Raw genomic sequence first — 20,211 nt, 5'->3', positions numbered from 1 at the left:
CTGGGACAGACTGCTGCTGCTCAGACCTGCACAGCGTCTGTGGGATGACAACCCTTTGCTTGTTGTTAGAGACAATTTAGAAGGTCAGCATCTGCCTTGATAAAGTGAGGAAGAGGTTGTTGGAGGAATCTTACAGATCCCTCAGCCTCAGAGCCTTTTTTTAGTTACTGGGTTACTAACGAATGTAACTTTGACCTTCCTACATTAATCACCTAGAGACCTCTGTGATCTTACTCATTTGACATAATTTCTAGCTTTAAAAATGAAATAAAAGAACTTGTTCTTATTCTGTGTTCTTTAGGATAAAACTTGAACACAGTCCTGATTGGTTTAAGTTCTCTGAGAGTCAGAAAAATGAATCTGTCTCTTAGAGGAGCTAAAACCTAGTTCTCTAAAAACAGCAGTGAGGGAAACAAAAAGCCCCTCTTACCTTGTCACTTTGAAAGGAGGTAAACACTGGGAGATAGGAAAGCAGGGAGATGTCCACTGATACATAGTCCCATGTGTACCACTGGCAACGAGCAGACATACTCAGTAACGCACTCCTTTGTCTTTTTCCAGCATTCTTAGATTCTTCAACTCTGCAGCTGTTTTTTGACCTGTATCATTCCATCCCTCCTTCATTTTCACCTCTGGTGAGTCAGGACCACAGTTTCTAAAACAAACCTACTTCTAGAAAGTAGCAATGGTGAATGAGCCTTATGCTTGTTCATTTTGTTGTATAAAATCCTAGAAGCAAGGCATAGAAATAGTGGGGGTAGTTATCTAGCCTTTTGTGGTAAAGCTTGTACCCTAAAGGTTCTTGCAGTAAAGTCTTAACTTAATTCTCTCTAAATTTATTCCTGTCTAATGACAAATTGCTGCAGATGTCAAGCTCTTTTGGTCTTATCTTGAATCTGACTTTATACTACACCTCAAATCACAGGCTGGAGTGGGAGGGTTCACCTTGTATTGTCTAAATGAAGATGATCCTGCCCAAGAAAAGTTTTTAAAATCCTCAGGCACATGTTACATAGGTGATAAATGGAAGCTGTAAGGGGAAGACAAATTTGTATACTATCCTGGACAACATTTGAGGGCTCTTGGAAGTAATGCATTTCTTCTTTAAAGCAGAATAATTACCCTCCTCAAATCTCAAAATTATCCAGGTCCTAAGAGATACTGGTCTCATATTTCAAATTGTTTGGTGTAAAATGCTACTGTACGAAACACACAAATAAAACAGGAAAGTAATGGATGTTTTGCATAGTTTTTCTACAGTAGACTGTTTCCCTGGTTATTATGGTACTTTTCCAAATGTAGACCTTTGCTTTAGTAGAAACATGAAACATTGCTGTTTTTATCTTTACGTTTACTTCAGGAAAAGGTAGCTCACTCAAGAGGGGTAGTTAGTGAAAGGACTATTTGTAAAGATATGTGGGCAACGTTAAGGGAATCCAACAAGGGGTGGTGAGGTGCCATACACCCTTAAGGGAGTACAATAGTGGGGAGCCCTTGGGGGCAAGAGGAGAAAACCCTGGAAAGAGCTGAAGCTGTGGCTTAGGGGAGGGCTGGACAGCAGAAGTAGGGATACTGCCAATCATGGCCCAGCCAGGAGTTGAGAAGGGGTGCCTCTCTCTTCCTGCCCTTAATCTCCTGCTAGAACTTTCCAGTGGTTGAGGCCTACTAGAGGCAAGAGGGCAGTGGAGCTTGGCTCTGCTTAGTTAACAGAAGTCAGCTTCTGAAGGAGTAGAGCAGTGTGGAGAATGATAGAAGATACAGATCTGGAGGGGCAAACAGTGTAAATATCTAACATAGTGGGGAAAGAGAAGTGTTTTCAGTATAAAGCCTGGGTTTTTTTAGGACACAGATATAACTTGGTTATTTCATTATAGCACTACATAGCAAAGCCTGATGAGCCAAAATTCTTCATGAAACAGAGAAAACCAAATCTAAAACTTTACTTAAACTATGAATTGAATGATATTTTAAAACCTTAAATACATATCTTAACAAGAATCAAAGAAGCCAGTAGGTGGTCAAAGAATAATACCTAAGTGAATTTCTAAACTCTGGATTTAACTAGTTGTTATGGTAACTTGGATCTAATGGGGTTTTTTTTTCTTGTAATAAAGCTGTTTCCAATATCCTAAGTTGCATCTTCCTGAACTTTTTCTACGTCATTGAAATGGTAGCAGGGGTTGAAAGGAAAGAATTAATGGCATATGTAAGAAGAATATTATAGGAGGGGAAGGAGGGAAAAGATAATATGGAATAGCCATATCATCTTTTTAATCAATTGTGTTTGGATTGCATCTGCTTTTAGGTATTATCCTGCTTAGTACAGATTGCCTCAGTCAGAAGATCCCTGTTTAATAATGCAGAGAGGGCCAAGTTTCTCTCTCATCTTGTTGATGGTGTTAAACGAATACTGGAAAACCCACAGGTAAGATTTTTGAGGATTTATTTTTATTTGAATAAATACATACATATATATGCTGTTGTGGGGGTGGGGGTGATTAGTATATGCCTATCTGTTAGGAGTCAGAAGGAAATCCGTCTAGAGGCCACACTTAGCAGAAATCCTAGAGAGCAGTTGGGTGTGTCATTCTTCAGAAGGTTTAAGTGAATCTGTATCTGTAGGCAGTTTCTTGATCCCAAACGAGGGATTTGTATGCTCTCGCTTCAAGAATGCAGGACTTATACAGGAAAAATAGGGAGAGAGCTAGTAATTTTCCCTCAAGAAATGTGGTTTTTGTTTTTGTTTCTTTTTTTTTTTAATATACATTATTTACCTAAGTGTATAGGGCTGCTTTTAGGTGGGAAGAGAGATAAAGTGCTTTTTCTAATATATACATTCTGTAACTCGATTGCCCTTTTTGTCTTTTTCAGTCCCAGAGATTCAGCCAACACCTACTTTTCTTAAAGTACCACTTCTCTACACTAGGAAATACCATACAAGCATTTCATTTTTAAATATACTTAGTCCTGTCCCTCTGTTTAAAAAAAAAAAAAAAAATTTTTTTTTTTTTTAAAGTTGAAGTATAGTTGTCTCAGAATGTTACATTAGTTTCAGATGTACAACATAGTGAAACAACTCTTTATGTTATGGTATTCTTACCTCAAGTGTAGCTACCATCTGTCACCACACAACACTACTACAATACCATTGATTATATTCCCTGTGCCGTACCTTTTGTCCCTGTGACTTATTGACTCCATAGCTAGGAGTCTGTATTCCCACTCCCCCTTCACCCATTTTTGGTCATCCCCACAAACCTTCCTCTCTGGCAACCATCAGTTTGTTCTCTGTATGTATAGGTCTGTCTCTGCTTTTTTTTGTCTGTTCATTTGTTTTGTTTTTTAGATTCCACATATAAATGAAATCATACGGTATTTGTCTTTCTCTGTCTGCCTCTCTATATATATGCACACACATACACACACACACACACACACACACACCACTTTTCTTTATCCATTCATCTGTCACTGGACACTTACGTTGCTTCCATGTCTTGGTTATTGTGTTGTATATGCTGCAGTACACATAAGGGTGCATATATCTTTTCAGGTTAGTGTTTTTGTTTTCTTTGAGTAAATACCCAGTAGTGGAATTACTATATCATATGGTATTTCTGTTTTTACTTTTTTGAGGAACCTCCATACTGTTTTCCACAGTGACTGCACCAATTTACATTCCTCCCAACAGTGCATGGGAGTTTGTTCTTCACCACATCCTCACCACCATTTGTTATTTTTTGTCTTTTTGGGTCAAGATTTTTTGTTTGGTTTAAAGTAAGCTCTACACCCATTGTGGGGTTTGAACTCATGACTCTGAGATCAGGAGTAGCATGCTCTAATGACTTAGCCAGCCACGTGCCCCAGTATTTCTTGTCTTTTTTTAACTAGCTATTCTGACAAGTGTAAGTGGTAGTATCTCATTGTGGTTTTGAGGATTAATGATATTGAGCATCTTTTCATGTGTCTGTTGGACATCTATATGTCTTCAGAAAAATGTCTATTCAGATCCTCTGCCCATTTTCTAATCAGGTTGTTTTTTGGTGTTGAGTTGTATGAGTTCTTTATATATATTGGATGTTAACCCCTTATTTATATCATTTGCAAATATCTTCTCCCATTCAGTGGGTTGGTTGTCTTTTCATTTTGTTGATGGTTTCCTTCACTATGCAAAACCATTTTATTTTGGTATAGCCCCAGCACTTTATTTTTTGCTTTTCTTTCTCTTGCCTGAGGACACATATCTAAAGAAATGTTGCTGTAGCCATTGTCAAGAAGATGACTGCCTACATTTCCTTCTAGGAGTATAATGGCTTCAGATCTCACATTTAAGTCTATAGTCCATTTTGAGTTTATTTTTGTGTATGATATAAGAAAGTGGTCCAGTTTATTTTTTTTTTTTTTTTTTTTTTTTTGCATGTAGCTGTCCAATTTTCTCAGCAGCATTTATTGAAGACTGTTAAAAATGCATTTATTCATTTAACAAATACACAGATCACCTACTATGTGCCAGGGATGTGTTGGTGAACAAAACAAAGTATGCTAATAGAGGAAGACCTGTGTAAGAAAACAGATATGTTTGTCTAATATGCAAGCAAATCCAAAGTGTTTGATAGAAGTATGAAGTAAAACACATAAACATACTAATATAGGACTAAATTTATTATAACAATGGTGATATAATGTAAATAAACTAAACATTTGTGTAACTTTGCCACTGAAGTGTTAGTCTTATTTAATGATAAATCTGACAGATGTGAGAATGAAAATTTCATAATTTTTTTATCAGTATAAGACCAGTCATATCTTAGAATGTGCTCCTTTTATGCTATTTAATAGCCACTTTAGGCAATTAATGTGATCCTTCTGGGCTTCTATTTCAGACTCTTTATTGATGCTAGAAATTTTATCTCACAGGATGATTTTTATGAACACATGAAATAATAGATGCGACCGTCCCTTTTTAAAAACAACTTTTAAAAAAAATTGTTTTTAAACATGCTAACAGAAGTGTCATTCTTTTTTTTTTATTATTAATTTTTTTTTAACATTCATTTTGGAGAGACACAGCACGAGTGGGGGAGGGGCAGAGAGAGAGGGAGACACAGAATCCAAAGCAGGCTCCAGGCTCTGAGCTGTCACCAAAAAACCATGACTCAGGGCTCGAACTCACGAACCGCAAGATCATGACCTGAACCAAAGCTGGACGCTTAACTGACTGAGCCACCCAGACACCCCGAGATGTGTCATTCTAAGGGAGGACCTGTAGCTCAGAAGTTAAAGTAGATTCTCCTTTCCCCTCATGCCATCCCAAATGTCATTCTGGAAGTATAGTGAATCACATTTTACATTTCATTTTCCTTCTGTGCTGTCACCAGAGTTTATCAGACCCAAACAATTACCATGAGTTTTGCAGACTACTGGCCCGATTGAAGAGTAACTATCAACTGGGAGAATTAGTAAAGGTGGAAAACTACCCTGAGGTCATCCGATTGATAGCTAACTTCACAGTGACCAGCCTACAGGTTTGTCTTTGATTGCTTGTCTCTCTCTCACCTACACATAGGAACCTTTTCTCTGGCTCATTGGTTTTAAACTTCTAAGAATACAGGCAGACCTCGTTTTCTTGCATTTCATTTTATTGCGCTTCACAGATACTGCATTTCTGACAAAGTGAACGTTTATGGCACCCCTGCGTCGAGCAAGTCTTCTGTCTGTGCCATTTTTCAGCACCATTTGTTCACTTCATGTCTCTGTGTCACATTTTGGTAATTCTCCCAATATTTCATGCTTTCTCATGTGTATTACAGTGATCTGTGATCAGTGATTACAGCTTCCTGAAATCTCAGATGATGGTTAGCATTTTTAGCAATAAAGCATTTTTTAATTAAGATATGTACATTGTCTTTTTAGACATAATGCTATTGCACACTTAATATACTATAGTATAGTGCAAACATAACTTTCTTATGTGCACTGGGAAACAAAAAATTCATTTGACTCACTACTGTAGTGGTCTGGAACCAAACCCATGGGTGTGCCTGTATTCCCTTTTTTCCCTCAAGCCAAAGTGAATAGAAGTATAGGGCAACTCTGCAGAGTAGTTCTTGCAGCCTACTCATTTGCATTTAAAAAAGTGCAAGGATTTGGTTAGAGGAACTTGTAGGAATTGCAGGGATAATATTTAGATTATCACTCTGAAAAAGGCAAGATTGGAACAGGGAACTAGACAGAAGAGGGAAGAGTTAGTGACATCTTTTTCTTAGTCACGTAGTATAAGGCAGTGGTTCTCAAATTTTATGGCTTGATTCAAAATCCTCTGGAGTTTGATGAAAAATGCAAGTGCTTGTCTTACCTCCATAATTTCTGCTTCAGTAGGTCCAGGGTGGAGCCTAAGTGTCTCTGTGTCCAGCAAGTTCTCCCGGTGATCCTCATGGATACTAATGTTTGAGAACCACGTACGCAAGGCTTTCCTTGTGGGAAGGTTTACACAACCAGGATAGAACAGCTCTTTTTATTAGATGGTTAATCTCTGAAATACTAATAAGTACATTGGATGAGTTGTCATGCACAGAACAAAGCCCATAAAAATCTGTCTTTTTTTTTTCCCCAAGTCTTTATCCTTTGTGTCAAGTGGCATGGGACTAATGTATTGTGTACAGAAATGAGAAGTATACTTCCTACTCTTTTGGCTTTCCTTAGCACTGGGAATTTGCCCCGAATAGCGTGCACTATCTCCTGAGCCTATGGCAGCGGTTGGCAGCCTCTGTGCCATACGTGAAAGCCACAGAGCCCCACATGCTGGAAACTTATACTCCTGAGGTCACCAAAGCCTATATCACATCCCGTTTGGAATCTGTGCACATCATACTGAGGTAAGGAACCTGGGACAGGGTTCAGTATTCTCTCTCCAGTTGCCTGGTGTTGGACTTGCCAGAGATGAGACACCCACTTGGCAAAGGCATTCTTGACATGATTCTCTTTTGGAGCTAATGCTGTTAATGGCCATTTTTTCATGTCAGCAGAATAGCAGATGAGAGCATAAAATCTGAAAGAATAGTCTTTAACATACTTATTAGGTCTCTCTTTTTTGCCATCCTTAGTAATATCTTTGACTACTAGGTATATCAGTATACTGTTTGTCCTTGCCACTGATTTCCTTTAAACATGAGAGGAACATTTATAAGCTATAGATGATAAGAATTATGTGTAAGCTATAGGTGCTTTATTTTCCTGAAGAAATAAATGGGTAAATAAGATGACACAATCCAGAGCTTACTAGGAGATGATCCTAGGCAGTGGATAGCTGATTGTATTATAGGAACACATGGTTTCTGTCTACCTTGACTGTTAACTAGACCGGAAATCTATAGCTAAAGAAATGTTAGACCCTTTCAAAAATGACCTGTATAAAGTGAAGTTATTCTTTGTTTAGGGACCTTTCTTGTAGATTTTTTTGTTAGCTGTTTTTCAGGGGAATTTACTTGGATTCTGAAGGTCTGAGGTATTTTTAAAATCAGATCTTAATTGGCTCAGAGTCAAGTACATTTAATTGCCATGAGTGATAGTCTCAACTGTTAATGACTTGAATCATTTCAAAATCCAAGTATTTGTGAAGCCCACTAGAAAGCATCATTCTCTCTTTTTTTTTTTTTTTTTTTTTTTTTTTTTAACATTTATTTATTTTTAGAGAGAGCACAAGCAGGAGAGGGTCAGAGAGAGAGGGAGACAGAGAATCCCATGGAGGCTCCGCGATATCAGTGCAGAGCCTGATGTGGGGCTGGATCTCACAAACCATGAGATCGTGACCAGAGCTAAAATCAAGAGTCAGACACTTAACTGACTGAGCCCTCAGGAGCCCCGAAAGCATCCTTCTCTTAGTGACATAGTTTCTTTTCCTGAGGATTCAGCTGGTTTCATTGAGGCAGTGTTGAGGAGTGGTTAGACGTGCAGGCTCTGTGCCCAGGGAAGCCAGTTAATAGCTGTGTGCTCTTGGGCAAGGTTATTCGAAGGATCACACAGCTATGTCCTGGCCCAGTGTGTGGACCATGGTGCACCCACAACTGTGAACTCTAGCTGTAATGGGGGCAGTGTTGCAGCCGCTGGGGTGTCACACTACAATGTAGCAATACACAAAGAGCTTGCAGTATGACAAGATTTTTAAATCTAGGAGCAGTAGGTAAGGTAGGACCTGGTGTAGATCCACAGTGCCTCAACTGCAATTCTGAAATCCAAGATCTAGAACCAAATTTTCTCATCAGTTTGGAATGAAAATGCATTTGGTGGCAAAACTTGACATGTGCTAGTATGAGCACATTTATAGTTTTTTCTAAAACTTATGTTTTTTGTGACTATTCATAATATTGATACATTTTGCTACAGGAATGTTGTATTTGATACCCCAGAGAGTCCATTGAGGGTTCATATTATATGGTAGAAGCATTCATATTGCTTCATTAAAATCTGGAGATTTCTAAGTTTCAAAATACATTGGGCCACAAAGACCGCACATGAGGACAGGATATTTGTAGTCCCAAAGGTTATTATAGTCAAGGACCAAGAGCCCCTGGGGTGAGAAGCATAAGACAGAGAGGGTTGAGGCAGACGAATGTTAAGGGAGCAGTTGTTCAGATCAAAAGACTGGACACGAACACACAGAATCTATCTAAAGAAGACGCATCCTAGGGTGACGACACTGGTCTTCCCACTTTTTATATATATTCCTTCTGTGCAAAAGGGAGTGTGGGGATGTGGGCCTCTACCAGTGGAAGTGTTGGCTAAATGCAGAAGAACAAGAGCTGTCGTGGTAAGGAAATCAATAGCATATTTTAAGAGAGCCGCCTTCTTCTTCCCTCGGGATCAGGGATGGACTGGAAGACCCTCTGGAGGACACAGGCCTGGTGCAGCAGCAGCTGGACCAGCTGTCTACTATCGGACGTTGTGAATACGAGAAGACGTGTGCGCTCCTTGTGCAGTTGTTCGACCAGTCTGCCCAATCCTATCAGGAGCTGCTACAGAGCGCCAGCGCAAGCCCCATGGACATCGCCGTGCAGGAGGGTGAGTGGGTGGGGGATGTGGCCTGTTAGGCGGTGCTGCCAGTACCCCTTCACTCGTTGCCACCTCTCTCTCTTTTTTTTTTTTAATGTTTATTTTTGAGAGAGCGCAAGTCGGGGAGTTGGGGGGGGAGGGAGAGAGGCGAGACACAGAATCCCAAGCAGCCTCTGCACTGTCAACACAGAGCCAATCAGGGCTCCACGCAGGGCTCCTCCTACTCACGATTTTGACCTGGGCCGAAATCAAGAGTCAGATGCTCAGCTAACTGAGCCACCCAGGCACCCCTTATCACCACCTCTCTTTCCTCCCTTTACCCCAAAATGACTCTTCCATCATTAGTTACCTCCATCTGCACGAAAGGCTATTATAAATAAATGCCACAGGTAGCTGGGGAAGAGTAACCAAAATCTTATCTACATGGATGTCTTTAACTTCAAGAAAGTACTGGACTATAAAAGTAATGACCTTGTCTGATAGGAGAATGTCTGTTACCTAATGAATTTCCCTTAGCAGAGTGGGGTGATAGCTATACTCTGTAGGAAGAGTTAGGCATTATGGCTTTACCATAGTGTTCTTAAGATTACAGAAGCCCATAGTAAGAAATGAACCTCACTGTGAGGAAATTTCTTCAATGAAGTAACCACTGGAGTGGACACTAATAGGTCTTCTTCCTGTTGCAGGAAGGCTGACATGGCTGGTTTACATCATTGGCGCAGTGATTGGTGGCCGGGTTTCATTTGCCAGCACTGATGAGCAAGATGCTATGGATGGCGAGCTTGTCTGTCGGTAAGTGGTCTCACAGAGGCTTTCTATTTCACTGCTGTGACTGCCACTGCTCCTTTTGGTGTTCTCAAGCCATGGGAGCTTGGCCTGCTTCTGTTAGTGCTTTCCTCCCCATGTATAGAATGTAATCTCACAAACCTGATTGCCCATGAAAATGAAGGTCCAACTGCAGACATTTTATAAATACATTTTATAAATATAGCAGAAATTCTACCTTCAGCTTTTACTGAGGAAACATCTGCAGTAATTCAGCAAGGAAATGATGGATACAGAATTAGGAAAATGACAGTAGGGAGTAGCTTTTAGTTTTAAGGACAGTATCTCAGAGTTAATGAAATGTGGACTACTTTTGCAATAGCAGAGTGAGACTAATAGGAAACTGTGGTTCTTCAAATATTTCCAAATATGGAATTGCAGAGTTTCTGCAGCCTTTCAAATCTCTTGACATAACTTTTCCACCCAGAGGATTTCAAGTTACTTTGTACCTGTGATTCTTATCCATCTTTCTAAAAAAACCTATAAATGAACATTTAATGATTTCTAAAATTTCACCTAACACGGAAATAAAAAGGCAGGATTTTTTAATACTCTATTGCAGAGGTTCTCAAACCTTTTCACCAAGACTGTTTGTCCTCTTAAAAAGTATCGAGGATCTCGGGGCCCCTGGGTAACTCAGTCCATTGAGCATCCAGCTCCTGATTTTGGTTCAGGTCATGATCTCATAGTCATGAGATCGAGCCCCACATCAGGCTCTGTGCAGAGCATGGAGCCTACTTAGGATTCTCTCTCTCTTCCTCTTTTTGCCCCTCCCCTGCGCACATGCATGCTCTTCCCCTCTCTCCCTCTCTGTCTCTCTCTCAATAAATAAACTTTAAAAATAAATAAATAGTATTTGAGAATCTCAAAGAGCTTTTGTTTATAAGATATAGCTATCAAAAGGACACCCGGGTGGCTCAGTCACTTAAGCTTCCCACTCTCGGTTTCGGCTCAGGTCATGATCTCATGGTTTCGTGAGTTTGAGCCCCATATCGTGCTCTGTGCTGGTAGTGTGGACCCTGTTTGAGATTCTCTCTCTCCCTCTCTCTGCCCCTCCCCTGCTCACACTGTCTCTGCTCTCTCAAATAAAATAAAATAAAACTTAAAAAGAAAATAAGATACAGCTATTGATATTTTTCGTATTAAAAAGTAAAACTGGGGTGCATGGCTGGCTCAGTAGAGCATGCAACTCTTGATGTCGGTGTTACGAGTTTGAGCCCCACGTTGGGTGTAGAGATTACTGAAAATCTTTTTTAGGGGCGCCTGGGTGGCTCAGTCGGTTGAGTGTCTGACTTTGGCTCAGGTCATGATCTCACAGTTCATGGGTTCGAGCCCCGTGTCAGGCTGTGTGCTAACAGCTCAGAGCCTGGAGCCTACTTCAGATTCTGTGTCTCCCTCTCTCTCTCTGTCCTTCCCCCACTCATGCTCTGTCTCTCTATCTCTCAAAAATAAGTAACATTCCAAAAAAAATCTTTTTTAAAAAATAAAAATAAGTAAAACTGAGAAAGTTTAAATTTATTCATTTAAAAATAACAATAAGCCCAAAACATGTCAACAGAAATAATGTTTTTTTAAATATTTTTCAAAAAAATTAATGAGAGAAGTGTCTTTGTTTTAATGTGTGGCCCAGAAGTCAGCTGGATTCTCAGATCTGTGTCCTCATTCAGTCTGTCATGATGTCATGCGTCTGGTAGCCACTGGACACCCCAGTGCACCCTCCTGTCAGAACGCAAGTAGAAGAGCAGGTCATGTTTCAGTATTGTGTGACCTTGGGGAACCGCCACCCTGAAGGTTTCTGAACTTTGAGATGCTCTCCTTAGAGATAAGCACATTTTAACATGATGCCTTAGAATATTTTGGTTCCCAGACATTTCAATCCGTAATTCCTATTCTGAAAATGCCCATTTGTCTGTTATCAGATGCGCATATGCCCTTAGGTGCCTTAATCCTGACAAAAGTCTCCACGGCATGTCACACTGGCATTTTTTGAAGAGCCGACCAAAGATTTGATAAGGATGAAAGCAAATAAGCTTTCTGATTCAGCAGCTTGGTGTGACACCGTGTGTGTGTCCTAATATAAATTGAAGACAGTGTCTTGTATCCTCGTTTCTCACACTGAGTGTTACAGCATCAGGCCTGAGTCTGATTCACTCATGATGTGTCAGAAATAGTTTACCACCTGTTCTCATGTCATCAAAATGTCAGATGACTTGCTTGTAATAACACTCATTCAGTACTTACACGCTTGCATTCCAGCCTTCTTTCACCAGGGAAAGGCTCGGGGAAAAGAGACAAGGTCACAGTAGCACAGGGATGAGGTCACGGTGGTATATCTGCTCTTGGTTCCTGGAGCTTTTACCTACCTGTGGACATTGTCCTTCATGGGTCCATTCCCTTCATGGCTCGGTGGGAAAAAAGATTGAGGACCATGGGCTTAGTCCAGTCTCCCTCGTTTTATGGGTGAGGAATTGGGACTCAGAAAATAAATTGCTTTACTCAAGGTCTCACAGAAGTTTCAGGAAGACCGTTACCCCAATACTGGTCGGGGGCGGGTAGGGTCCACTATTTTTAAGCTAATTATGAGTTCTGACTCAGCCTGCGGTCTCAGTGGACTAGAAGTTTTAAACATCCAACCGGACACTCATATTCATTCTCTGGCTATGGTTCATATGGGGGCAGAAATGGAGAATTTTGTTCTCTCAGCAGAGCATAGAGCCTGTAGAGAATGCCTTTTAGATAGGATGGGTAAGGAGAGGAGACACATATGACCATTGGAGGGTAGGTTGGATTTTCTAAAGTGACCAGGATATCCTGCTGTTGAGAGAATCATTGCTCTTCTTCCTCTAGGGTGCTCCAACTGATGAACCTGACAGATTCTCGCTTGGCTCAAGCGGGTAACGAGAAGCTAGAATTGGCCATGCTGAGCTTTTTTGAACAGTTTCGTAAGATCTACATTGGGGACCAGGTGCAAAAATCCTCTAAGGTAACAGACTCTCAGTTGGCTCTACTTCTTTCTCACTTGGGCTTGCGGAATTGCTAACTAAGAAACATCTGATAACAATTCAGACACAGGTTTTAGTATCAGGATAGTCCACATGTCTCCTCTTCATGTGTAGAATTTTGAGAGATTCATCAAAGAATTGGGCCCATCTCTCTAATGCTCCCTATGCTTAACAAATGGCCAGTCAAAACATCTATTGGTCTCAACACTGGCAATTCTCAGTTTCTGTACATGAATTGATACTGAGAACAGCAGAAGGTTTTGATAGTCTTTATAATCTCAGGGTCGAAGGGGACTGGTAAGATAGCTCAGCATCTATCCAGTGTCAAGTAATACTTCCAAACTAGCTTAATCCCTTCAACAAAGACTTCCCCTACAGTTTCGTCCATTTTCTTCCCACATCTTACCCCTGAATAAGGACAAACACAGTACTGAGATGTGATTTTTCTAATCCATATTTTCTGATTACTTTCTCTTCCCTTAACACAACACCAGCTGTACCGCCGACTCTCAGAAGTTCTGGGCTTGAATGATGAGACCATGGTCCTAAGCGTCTTCATAGGAAAAATGTAAGTGTTTGGCTTGCCATCAGCAAGAGTCCCTTGCAACTGTAAAATGTGATCTTGGCATTATGCTGCCAGTGCCTTGGTATTCCAGCATTGATCGTTTGCGTCAGAAAATTGTGCATTTGAGTGTGTGACAAGCTGTGCTTAGAGATATGGCCCGGCCCCAGAGCATTCCAGGCTTGTACAGGCAAGGATTTAATTTTGTTCATGTGGAATCTCCTCTATAGCCTCTGGAATCACCGGTGAAACCCTGTCATGGCATTAGCAAAATGGACATCCCTCCCCAGAGGTGCTCAGCCTCTCACCCAATCACCCTGCTGCCAGAGATGCCCAGAGTAGGCATTCGTTTTCTGGTGCTGATTTCCACTAGGTGTGCGCCCCCCCCTGCCAGGAGGAGAGCCCCACTTTAAAACAGGCTTATTCCTCTCAAGAACTATCACACTCTTGAAGAGTCTTGAATCTGCAAAATCTAGTGCTGTTTGAACTGTCTTCAAAGTTGGAGCTCCTAATTGGCCCTTTTTTTGTTTGTTTTCTTTTTTTTTAAGTTTTGCCCCCTTTGTTTACATTTTCCCCTTTTTAGGAGCTCAGTATCTCAAAGCACACAACTAGGAGCTAAATATTTTACCCAGGGCTGTGTGCAAAGTGACATTTTTCCCCTTCCAGCCATCCCAATCCTAAACACCCATATTCATGAGCTGGTTAATAATTTGATGCAAAAAGCAAAGGGGGTCTAAAGGACTCTGCCAGCCAAGAACCCGGAAGCAAGGGCTACTAGAATTCTGCAGCTGACAGTGGATGGCGCAGGTGCAGAATTGCATACGTCTGCATGTTATCACTGCCGCAGAAATCTCTTACCCTTGCTGCAGAAATCAGCCCTGGAGTGCCCCAGAATTCCAAGGGCCTGGGTATGGGCCAGTGTAGCTTTGGAACCAAGTAGTGAAGATTATCTGAAGGATAATTTTTCTAGTCAACCAAATGTAAGTACGGAGATTTTATACCCATTTTTTGTGGTTGTGATGTCTGTGAATTGGTGATGCAGATGTGTGGTGACTCTTGGTGGATGATTTTCTTCTTCTTCCAACCCTCAAGGAAACCAGGCAAATCAAAAGTATCTCCTGCTTTTTTTTTCTTTTTGTCCTCCAGCATCACCAACCTGAAGTACTGGGGCCGCTGTGAACCAATCACTTCCAAGACACTACAGCTTCTCAATGATCTCTCCATTGGATATCCTTTTCTAAGCCGGTTTCTGTGCACAGCAGGAACTGTGGCTTGCCACAGTCTTAGAAATCATGGCCTCCTGCTGCTTCCACTTTAATTTAGCTTTATGTGTGCTCAGGTATTCTCCATTCTCCTAGGAGCCAAAGCCAATACCCACACAGAATCCAGGGAGAATTCCAGACTCCAAATAGGAGCCACCCCATAAGCTAACAGTTTCTACAGATTTATGCCTGGTTATCTCTAAGATCCAGAAATACATAGCAGAGCTGTCTGATCAGTATACACTCTGTGGCCATGATTTTTGCATCCCCAGTGATGACAGAGTCCACCTTGATTGTCAGCCTGTTGCTAGAAGCAGCCTGATTCCAGGCCCTGCAGTAAAAGTAGTGACTGTATTCCCTCTTGGGCTGGACCAAGTCTACTATAAAGTTTGAATTGCTCTTGAGGCAGGCTTCCACAATCAGGGGTCTACAAGAGACTAAACCCTATAAAAATTAGTGACTTTTAAGATTGTACGTAACTAGTGCCATTCTAAATGCATAAGAGAGAACCTAATTCACCACACACCATGGATGCCTTAGGCAGGGATTTAGGGCTTAATTTGCTCTTAGAAGCCCCAGTGAGAAAAGCTGTCCTAGGATATTCATGATTCTTGGGGGGGAACTGCTGGGTTTTATCTCTTTTCTTACAGATAGGAGTTTGGTATGGGTATTCTGTCATCAATCAGTTAAATACTGCTTAGAAGAAAACACATTTTCCCCCCCATTTGGCAGGTGTTATATTCAAGTGCTTAAGGAAAATAAGATAATCTGGGTATGGAATTCATAGCCAAGAAAGAAGCTACTTTATCCTAGAAAGTTGCATTCTGCATTAAAGATTCTTCATTTGCACACACTTTCCTTGACCTTCTTTCTTTGTCTTCACATACAGTAGTGTAAGGAAACTAGTGAAGCTTAGTGCGGTACAGTTCATGCTGAACAATCACACGGTGAGTGATTTAGCACCTCTTCCCAGTTCTCCTCTCCAGCCAGCCACACACACTTCCTCAGCCATATAAGAGGGATGTTTCAATTGAGGTCCGTAGTGCCCCCACAGCCAGAGACTGCTCCCTGACTCCCTTCACACTGCCAGATCACACTTACTCTCATCTGAGCTGCTCTTTGGAATCCAAATTATCTGAATTATGGTGAAGCTGCCTACTATTATTCATAGAAAGATAAATTAGTTGTAGATAACAACAATCATTAAAAAAATTTTTAATCCCACTCATACCCTTAAGGAATGATGATGTGGCCATTAGCTTGAAACGGCTCAGTAATTCTGAAATTCCTGGCTTGCCTTCCGCCTGTGACCCATGTCTTTATCTTTTTAACTTGTCTTCTTTTTTTTTAATAGAGCGAGCACTTTTCATTTCTGGGTATTAACAATCAGTCCAATCTGACAGACATGAGGTGTCGGACTACGTTCTACACGGCACTTGGGCGTCTCCTCATGGTGGATTTAGGTACTGCAATAAATCCTAGAGGCTCGCGTAGTAGTCTGGCATTGTTCTAAATTCTTACTTGAGCATGGAAAACTAGATGTGGGGGAGGTCTTTTTTGTTGTTTCATCAGTAACAAAACTGTCTGAAATAACGGTCTGATTTCACCAAGAACAGATCATGCTATAATGGTCCCTGTAACTGGAAGAGAAGAACTATATGTGCCAGAAGTTTTCATCTGATGTGCAGTGATTTTTAAAACCTATTTCATACTTGTCCTCAGAAAGTTAAGAGAATTGAGGCCTAAATGCCTGTTGTTGGCCAGATAACCCTCTACCCCACATGAAGGTGCAACCCACCCAAGACAGTCAACACAACTTTTCATGCCCACCTCTCCCCCTCCCCCCCCAGTTCACTAGCACATGTGAACCCACAAGGCTTAAGAGCCTTTGTAGCTGCCGTGTGATATTAGCAGTTTGGGGTCAACTAATGACTGAAACACAGCACTTGTCTTCATTCTGAGCTATTTAAATTCAATCCTACTATATAACATTACAGAACCTTCCAGGTTTATGGAAGATTAGTGAAAAGAGAGAAGTGTGAAGAGAGCCTCCACAGGCACCTGACTCCAGTACGAGTCTCATCAGGTTCTCATACACCAGACTCGGTCCTTTCTTAACTGACTGTCAGCTGTCACTTAAGGAGAAGTAAATAAAAACATAGTACCTCATACACATAGGAATCTCTGGTATTGTCAAACACAGTGTGGACATCCCTGGACTGGATGACTTCCGGCCATTTTCTAGTTTAAAAATTCTCTCTATATATTTTATTCTGAAATTAGTACTCATACCCATGGGGATGATAAAGGGGCCCCCTTGAATTATCCTCGGGTCTGCTCATCTTTCATACCATCTTATTTTCCTTGCATGCATAGCTTTGAATTTTTTATATTGGAGTCACACCCTGGGTTGTTTACCTTTCAGGAGAGGATGAAGATCAGTATGAGCAATTCATGCTGCCACTCACAGCCGCATTTGAGGCTGTGGCCCAGATGTTTAGCACTAATAGTTTCAACGAGCAAGAGGCAAAGGTGAGTCCTTCACCCACTGATTGACCAGTTTCTGCTTTTGGGCAGCCCCTGACAGAAACTAGATTAGCTATTACTACAGAAAATAGTGCTCATCCATACATTTCCCACTGATTTCACTTCTATTTAATCTCTTGGGCTCCTGGGATTTTGAAATCGACAAACCAGTAGAGATTTATAAAGTCTTTTGTTTTTATGTTAAAGTGTTTTCTTATGTAATACTTATGATTTTTGTCTACATTTTCAAATGTAGTAGCATAAAGTTATTTTGTGTGTTTTCCTATTGTTTTTTGATCTCTGGTTGTATCTTTAGTTATGTGTCGCCTCTCAGTTTTAATACTGCATATTTGTGCTTTCTCTTTCCTGGATCAGTCTTGCCAGAAATGTGTCAACTTTGTTAGTCTTTGCAAAAACAAAACAAAACCCTGTTGTATCTTTGTTTTCTACTTCATTCAGTTCTGCTCTTTATGTTTATTTTCATATGTTTTTCTTGGGGTTTTTCCATTCTAACTTTTCAGCCCTCCTTCTTTCCTAATGTAATCATTTAAAGCTATAACTGTCCCTCTAGGCATATTATTCCACATGTTGGTTTACATAATGTAAAATTTACCAGCTTAACCATTTTTTAGGTGTACAGTTGAATAGCATTAAGTATATTAACACTGTCATGAAATAGGCCTCCAGAATCTATAGTTTTTGTATGTAACATTTTCATTTTCATTCAATTCTTTGGATTTTCTAATTTCCATTAAGATTTCTTCTTTGACAGGAGTCATTTAGAAGGGTGTATGAATTTCCACATATATGGAATTTTAAAGTTACCTTTAGTTATTGATTTCTGGCTCTCAGAATTATCATTTCTTGATTTTTGCTCTCCTCATCTTCACACATACCTGCTCTCCTTGTCCATAGATCTCTGGACCAAAACCAGAAGATATTAGGCTATTAATATTTGTAGGACGTAGGACTTTTTTGCAGTGTTCATAATGATGCTGAAGCTGAATTATAGTCACCAAATAGCCAGAAGTATTGCCCCAAGATGCCAGGCTTTACCTAATATTCTAAAATTCTGTTTTCTTCTCTAGAAAGCCTCTTAGTTTTCTGTCTCTAAATCATCAGGGAAGTCACGGAGCAACACCACTTTGCCCGGCTGTCTCCCCTCTTTCTACCAGTGTTTTGAGATAGGTACTATTCAGAGTTGAGTTTAGTGTGGAGCATGTCAGTAACTTGAGCTAGAGTACTAACCAGTACCAAGGATAATTGAGGGATATCACTGAATAGCAGCCCTTTTCCCCATCACTTTAGTTCCATACAAAGCAGGTGAAGTTAATGAAAAGAACCATTTTGGCCACGAACTGCAAGCATTTTCCACATCTTTGTCACACCTCATGTAATAAGTTTTTTAAAGTGGCTGTGTCTTAGATTTGAAGACAAGTTATGGTATCAGTTTAGGAAGAGAATTGTCTGCTTAAAGCAGGCTGTTAGAAGTACAGTCTGTTTTGTTTTGTTTATTTAGAGAGAGAGAGTGTGTGTGTGTGTGTGGGGGGGGGGGGGCAGAGGGGGAGAGAGAGAGAGGGAGGGAGGGAGGGAGGGAGGGAGAGAGAGAATCCCAAGCAGGGCTGTCAGTGCAGAGCCCGACACAGGGCTCGATCTTACGAACTTTAAGATCATGACCTGAGCCAGAATCAAGAGTCAGACATTAACTGCCTAAGCCACCCAGGCGCCCCAGAAGTACAGTCATTTTTGGCAAATGAGTCAGGACACCCAAATGTTCCCATGTCCTTGAGCCTATTGATTATCAGCTTTTAAAAGCAGTCTTCCTGCTGTTCAGGGCCCACGGGACAAGTAAAAGTCCTACTGAGAAACAGAGGATTTGGAGTCTCGATGGTATGAGTCTTAACCCTGGCCCTCATGCCACCTAGCAGTATGACGGCACAAGTATCTGCCTCTTAGGCCTCCATCTCTTTCACTGTGAAAGTGTACTTTACCCTCCAACATTTACACATCAGTCTTATTTCCAGGGCCTCCAACCAGGGCAGGTAAGATGGAGGTTGCTGTGTTTCCTCCCTGCAGGATCTGCATTTGATTTCCTGTGGTGCTGATGCCTTTGTAACTAGGTGTGGTACCAGACCTTTCAGATATGTGGTCCTTCTGCCTCTTCTTGTGTGGACTTTTTGGCCATTTTTATCTTCTTTTTTCCTAACTCTTCTTCAATCAAGCTTTTTTGCTCTTCTTTTTACTTAGAACTTACCATATTAGTGTCTTAAAACTTTATCAGCTTCTGTTTTTGCTGTGATGGATCAGGAACCATTGCTTTTTCTTAGTAGATAACAGGCTTACAAAACTAATTTTCTAAGTGAAAAGATTCCATTCTAGTAGGGAAGAGATCAGTTCGGAATATCTGGGAAGGAGTATTTGTTGAATGGTGGAAGAATTTGATTACACATTTGTGAAATCCCCATCAAGTAGTTATAGGTTTGGTTTTTCTTCTATTTTAACCTACTTTTGCCTTCTACTACAGCGAACTCTGGTTGGCCTAGTAAGAGACCTGAGAGGGATAGCTTTCGCCTTCAATGCCAAGACCAGTTTCATGATGCTGTTTGAGTGGATGTATCCTAATACAGACCAGGAGCGTGCTACTGCAAGCCTTAACTGGAGGGTGGATGGGCGGTGTAGTCATGGGGGATGAGGGTGGGCAGGGTTAGGGAGGCTACGAAGGCAAGGAGTTGCCCCCAAAGGCAACTCATAAGCTCCCATTCCATAGTGGTGTGATGGCATAGCGCTACCTGCTCCCGTGAGAGAGATGGGGAAATGAACGAGGTCGTTTCCTACCACTTTCTTTTCTGGGCCCCAGATATAAAATGCCTGTGGAGCTGCTGCATGTGAATTTTGCCACACTTAGAAAAAAGAGACATTTCGATCTACTAAGAAAAGACAGCTTCCCTAGGAATTAGAAAGCCTAACCTTGGATTCATAACCTTGA

General features: G+C 41.0%; 1 protein-coding gene across 3 annotated transcripts in view; it reads left to right on the top strand.

Annotated features, from left to right (window-relative positions):
• Positions 1–20,211, top strand: part of XPO7 (exportin 7) — a 40,080-nt gene that overhangs the window by 9,363 nt on the left and 10,506 nt on the right. For 2 of the 3 annotated variants that reach the window (XM_042934658.1, XM_042934657.1), the window contains exons 8-20: positions 562–635; positions 2,306–2,425; positions 5,379–5,525; positions 6,703–6,875; positions 8,864–9,057; positions 9,735–9,840; positions 12,721–12,856; positions 13,370–13,443; positions 14,584–14,664; positions 15,583–15,646; positions 16,054–16,162; positions 17,125–17,231; positions 19,750–19,838. In XM_042934658.1, coding sequence (XP_042790592.1) covers positions 562–635; positions 2,306–2,425; positions 5,379–5,525; positions 6,703–6,875; positions 8,864–9,057; positions 9,735–9,840; positions 12,721–12,856; positions 13,370–13,443; positions 14,584–14,664; positions 15,583–15,646; positions 16,054–16,162; positions 17,125–17,231; positions 19,750–19,838 — 1,474 coding nt within the window. The remainder of the gene's footprint in view (positions 1–561; positions 636–2,305; positions 2,426–5,378; positions 5,526–6,702; positions 6,876–8,863; positions 9,058–9,734; positions 9,841–12,720; positions 12,857–13,369; positions 13,444–14,583; positions 14,665–15,582; positions 15,647–16,053; positions 16,163–17,124; positions 17,232–19,749; positions 19,839–20,211) is intronic. The other variant, XM_042934659.1, reaches the window with a different exon arrangement.

This window comes from Panthera leo, chromosome B1 (assembly GCF_018350215.1).
Source record: "Panthera leo isolate Ple1 chromosome B1, P.leo_Ple1_pat1.1, whole genome shotgun sequence".
Classification (NCBI taxonomy): domain Eukaryota; kingdom Metazoa; phylum Chordata; class Mammalia; order Carnivora; family Felidae; genus Panthera; species Panthera leo.
The sequence above is the reverse complement of the archived record's forward strand: the minus strand, read 5'-3'. Positions and strand labels throughout refer to the sequence as shown.